Raw genomic sequence first — 6,000 nt, 5'->3', positions numbered from 1 at the left:
AAGGAAGGAAGGAAGGAAGATACTCACCACTATTTTGTGTGTGTGTGTGTGTGTGTGTATGTGTGTGTGTGTGTGTGTGTGTGTGTGTGTGTGTGTGCTTACCACTCTCTTTTCCCTGAAGTCTATTCCCACTGTGGTGATGAACTTGGGGTTGAACTTGTTGTCAGTGTACCTGTAAGATAATACTTGATTAATCCCCTGAAGGATTTGTTTTCACCAGCTGATCCATACATTACCATTAATAGCTACAGTAGAAGTCGGAAGTTTACATACACTTAGGTTGGAGTCATTAAAACTAGTTTTTCAACCACTCCACCAATTTCTTGTTTACAAACTATAGTTTTGGCAAGTCGGTTAGGACATCTACTTTGTGCATGACACAAGTAATTTTTCTAACAATTGTTTACAGACAGGTTATTTCACTTATAATTCACTGTATCACACAATTCCAGTGGGTCAGAAGTTTACATACACTAAGTTGACTGTGCCTATAAACAGCTTGGAAAATTCTGATAGCTTCTGATAGGCTAATTGGCATAATTTGAGTCAATTGGAGGTGTACCTGTGGATGTACAGTGGGGAGAACAAGTATTTGATACACTGCCGATTTTGCAGGTTTTCCTACTTACAAAGCATGTAGAGGTCTGTAATTTTTATCATAGGTACACTTCAACTGTGAGAGACGGAATCTAAAACAAAAATCCAGAAAATCACATTGTATGATTTTTAAGTAATTCATTTGCATTTTATTGCATGACATAAGTATTTGATACATCAGAAAAGCAGAACTTAATATTTGGTACAGAAACCTTTGTTTGCAATTACAGAGATCATACGTTTCCTGTAGGTCTTGACCAGGGTTGCACACACTGCAGCAGGGATTTTGGCCCACTCCTCCATACAGACCTTCTCCAGATCCTTCAGGTTTCGGGGCTGTCGCTGGGCAATACGGACTTTCAGCTCCCTCCAAAGATTTTCTATTGGGTTCAGGTCTGGAGACTGGCTAGGCCACTCCAGGACCTTGAGATGCCTCTTACGGAGCCACTCCTTAGTTGCCCTGGCTGTGTGTTTTGGGTCGTTGTCATGCTGGAAGACCCAGCCACGACCCATCTTCAATGCTCTTACTGAGGGAAGGAGGTTGTTGGCCAAGATCTCGCGATACATGGCCCCATCCATCCTCCCCTCAATACAATGCAGTCGTCCTGTCCCCTTTGCAGAAAAGCATCCCCAAAGAATGATGTTTCCATATCCATGCTTCACGGTTGGGATGGTGTTCTTGGGGTTGTACTCATCCTTCTTCTTCCTCCAAACAAGGCGAGTGGAGTTTAGACCAAAAAGCTCTATTTTTGTCTCATCAGACCACATGACCTTCTCCCATTCCTCCTCTGGTTCATCCAGATGGTCATTGGCAAACTTCAGACGGGCCTGGACATGCGCTGGCTTGAGCAGGGGGACCTTGCGTGCGCTGCAGGATTTTAATCCATGACGGCGTAGTGTGTTACTAATGGTTTTCTTTGAGACTGTGGTCCCAGCTCTCTTCAGGTCATTGACCAGGTCCTGCTGTGTTGTTCTGGGCTGATCCCTCACCTTCCTCATGATCATTGATGCCCCACAAGGTGAGATCTTGCATGGAGCCGCAGACCGAGGGTGATTGACCGTCATCTTGAACTTCTTCCATTTTCTAATAATTGTGCCAACAGTTGTTGCCTTCTCACCAAGCTGCTTGCCTATTGTCCTGTAGCCCATCCCAGCCTTGTGCAGGTCTACAACTGTATCCCTGATGTCCTTACACAGCTCTCTGGTGTTGGCCATTGTGGAGAGGTTGGAGTCTGTTTGATTGAGTGTGTGGACAGGTGTCTTTTATACAGGTAACGAGTTCAAACAGGTGCAGTTAATACAGGTAATGAGTGGAGAACAGGAGGGCTTCTTAAAGAAAATCTAACAGGTCTGTGAGAGCCGGAATTCTTACTGGTTGGTAGGTGATCAAATACTTATGTCATGCAATAAAATGCAAATGAATTACTTAAAAATCATACAATGTGATTTTCTGGATTTTTGTTTTAGATTCCGTCTCTCACAGTTGAAGTGTACCTATGATAAAAATTACAGACCTCTACATGCTTTGTAAGTAGGAAAACCTGCAAAATCGGTAGTGTATCAAATACTTGTTCTCCCCACTGTATTTCAAGGCCTACCTTCAAACTCAGTGCCTCTTTGCTTGACATCATGGGAAAATCAAAAGAAATCAGCCAAGTCCTCAGAAAACAAATTGTAGACCTCCACAAGTCTGGTTCATCCTTGGGAGCAATTTCCAAACGCCTGAAGGTAAAACATTCATCTGTACAAACAATAGTTCGCAAGTATAAACACCATGGGACCACGCAGCCGTCATACCGTTCAGGAAGGCGACGTGTTCTGTCTCCTAGAGATGAACGTACTTTGGTGCATAAAGTGCAAATCAATCCCAGAACAACAGCAAAGAACCTTGTGAAGATGCTGGAGGAAACAGGTACAAAAGTATCTATATCCACAGTAAAACGAGACCTATATCGACATAACCTGAAAGGCTGCTCAGCAAGGAAGAAGCCACTGCTCCAAAACCTCCATAAAAAAGCCAGACTATGGTTTGCAACTGCACATGGGGACAAAGATCGTACTTTTTGGAGAAATGTCCTCTGGTCTGATGAAACAAAAATAGAACTGTTTGGCTATAATGACCATCGTTATGTTTGGAGGAAAAAGGGGGTACCTTGCAAGCCGAAGAACACCATCCCAACTGTGAAACACGGGGGTGGCAGCATCATGCTGTGGGGGTGCTTTGCTGCAGGAGGAACTGGTACACTATACAAAATAGTTGGCATCATGAGGAAGGAAAATTATGTGGATATATTGAAGCAACATCTCAAGACATCAGTCAGGAAGTTAAAAAGCTTGGTCGCAAATGGGTCTTCCAAATGGACAACGACCCCAAGCATACTTCCAAAGTTGTGGCAAAATGGCTTAAGGACAACAAAGTCAAGGTATTGGAGTGGCCATCACAAAGCCCTGACCTCAATCCTATAGAACATTTGTGGGCAGAACTAAAAAAGTGTGTGCGAGCAAGGATGCCTAAAAACTTGACTCAGTTACACCAGCTCTGTCAGGAGGAATGGGCCAACATTCACCCAACTTAATGTGGGAAGCTTGTGGAAGGCTACCCGAAACGTTTGACCCAAATTAAACAATTTAAAGGCAATGCTACCAAATACTAATTGAGTGTATGTAAACTTCTGACCCACTGGGAATGTGATAAAAGCTTAAATAAATCATTCTCTACTATTATTCTGACATTTCAAATTCTTAAAATAAAGTGGTGATCCTAACTGACCTAAGACAGGAAATTATTACTAGGATTAAATGTCAGGAATTGTGAAAAACTGAGTTTAAATGTATTTGGCTAAGGTGTATATAAACTTCTGACTTCAACTGTACATTACCAAAAAAAACACAGCACAAAACAAAGGACATATAAACACTAAAAGCAGCACATCAACAATGCATATTAAAAGCAAAGTGCTCAAGGAAGTACTTGTATAGAAAGGTAGTCTTAATATATGAATAATATATATATATATACACACCCGGTCAAAAGTTTGGACACACCTACTCATTCAAGGGATATTCTTTATTTTTACTATTTTCTACATTGTAGAATAATAGTGAAGACATCAAAACTATGAAATAACACATATGGAATCATGTAGTAGCGAAAAAAGTGTTAAACAAATCAGAATATATTTTATATTTGAGATTCTTCAAAGTAGCCACCCTTTGCCTTGATGACAGCTTTGCACACTCTTGGCATTCTCTCAACCAGCTTCATGAGGTAGTCACCTGGAATGCATTTCATTTAACAGGTGTCTTCTTAAAAGTTAATTTGTGGAATTTCTTTCCTTCTTAATGCGTTTGAGCCAATTAGTTGTGTTGTGACAAGGGGGGGGGGGGGGTATACAGAAGATAGCCCTATTTGGTGAAAGACAAAGTCCATATTATGGCAAGAACAGCTCAAATAAGCAAAGAGAAACTACAGTCCATCATTACTTTAAGACATGAAGGTCAGTCAATACGGAACATTTCAAGAACTTTGAAAGTTTCTTCAAGAGCAGTCGCAAAAACCATCAAGCGCTATGATGAATCTGCCTCTCATGAGGACCGCCACAGGAATGGAAGACCCAGAGTCACCTCTGCTGCAGAGGATACATTCATTAGAGTTACCAGCCTAAGAAATTGCAGCCCAAATAAATGCTTCAGAGTTCATGTAACAGACACATCAACATCAACTGTTCAGAGGAGACTGCGTTAATCAGGCCTTCATGGTCGAATTGCTGCAAAGAAACCCCTACCCCCGGCAGGGATGTAGCTCAGTTGGTACAGCGTGGCGTTTGTAACGCCAGGGTTGTGGGTTCGATTCCCACGGGGTGCCAGTATGAAAAATAAAAAAATAAAAAATGTATGCACTCACTAACTGTAAGTCGCTCTGGATAAGAGCGTCTGCTAAATGACAAAAATTTAATGTAAAATGTAATAATAAGAAGAGACTTGCTTGGGCCAAGAAACACGAGCAATGGACATTAGACCGGTGGAAATCTGTCCTTTGGTCTGATGAGTCAAAATTTTAGATTTTTGGTTCCACCCGCCGTGTCTTTGTGAGACGCAGAGTAGGTGAATGGATGATCTCCGCATGTGTGGTTCCCACCGTGAAGCATGTAGGAGGAGGTGTTATGGTGTGGGGTGCTTTGCTGGTGACACTGTCTGTGATTTATTTAGAATTCAAGGCACACTTAACCAGCATGGCTACCACAGCATTCTGCAGCGATACGCCATCCCATCTGGTTTGGCCTTAGTGGGACTACCATTGGTTTTTCAACAGGACAATGACCCAACACACCTCCAGGCTGTGTAAGGGCTATTTGACCAAGAAGGAGAGTGATGGAGTGCTGCATCAGATGACCTGGCCTCCACAATCCCCTGACCTCAACCCAATTGAGATGGTTTGGGATGAGTTGGACCGCAGAGTGAAGGAAAAGCAGCCAACAAGTGCTCAGCATATGTGGGAACTCCTTTAAGACTGTTGGAAAAGCATTCCAGGTGAAGCTGGTTGAGAGAATGCCAAGAGTGTTCAAAACTGTCATCAAGGTAAAGGGGTGGCTAATTTGAAGAATCAAAAATAAAAAATATATTTTGATTTGTTTAACACTTTTTTGGTTACTACATGATTCCATCTGTGTTATTCCATAGTTTTGATGTCTTCACTATTATTCTACAATGTAGAAAATAGTAAAAATAAAGAAAAACTTTTGAATGAGTAGGTGTGTCCAAACTTTTGACTGGTGCTGTATATATATACACAGTATATATATATATATACATACAGTATATTAATAACATATGATATACTGTGTACCTGTGGAGAAAGGTAGTTTTTTCCAGAGCATACAGTGCCTTCAGAAAGTATTCACACCCCTTTATTTTTTCCACATTTTGATGGGATGAAATTGATTTAATTGATTTTTTTTGTCAACGGTCTATAAAATACTAATGTCAAAGTAGAAGAAAAATTCAAACATTTGAAAATAAAAAATATGAAAAATAAAACAGTAACATCTTGCTTACATAAGTATTCAACCCCCTGAGTCAATAGATGTTAGAATCACCTTTAGCAGCGATTACAGCTGTGAGTCTTTCTGGGTCAGTCTCTAAAAGCTTTGCACACCTGGATTGTAAAATAAAATATATATATTCTTCAAGCTCTGTCAAGTTGGTTGTTGATCATTGGTAGACAATCATTTACAAGTCTTGCCATAGATATTGAAGCCAATTTAAGTCAAAACTGTAACTATGCCAGGAACATTCAACGTCGTCTTGGTAAGCAACTCCAGCGTTGATTTGGCCTTGTGTTTTAGGTCATTGTCCTGGTGAAGTGTTGTGTTGGATTTGCCCCAAACATAACGCTTTGTATTC

The 6,000-nt window shown here is 41.0% G+C and overlaps 1 protein-coding gene across 2 annotated transcripts in view; it reads right to left on the bottom strand.

Annotated features, from left to right (window-relative positions):
- The window catches only part of LOC311136565 (ras-related protein Rab-27B-like), a 100,159-nt gene that overhangs the window by 30,965 nt on the left and 63,194 nt on the right, over positions 1-6,000 (bottom strand). For both annotated transcript variants that reach the window (XM_084170750.1, XM_084170749.1), the window contains one exon: positions 103-172. In XM_084170750.1, the coding sequence (XP_084026876.1) occupies positions 103-172 (70 nt within the window). The remainder of the gene's footprint in view (positions 1-102; positions 173-6,000) is intronic.

Source organism: Coregonus lavaretus (genome assembly GCF_964263955.1).
Source record: "Coregonus lavaretus genome assembly, chromosome: 10".
In the NCBI taxonomy this organism is placed as follows: Eukaryota; Metazoa; Chordata; class Actinopteri; order Salmoniformes; family Salmonidae; genus Coregonus; species Coregonus lavaretus.
Note: the sequence above shows the minus strand (reverse complement) of the source record. Positions and strands in the feature narration are given on the sequence as shown.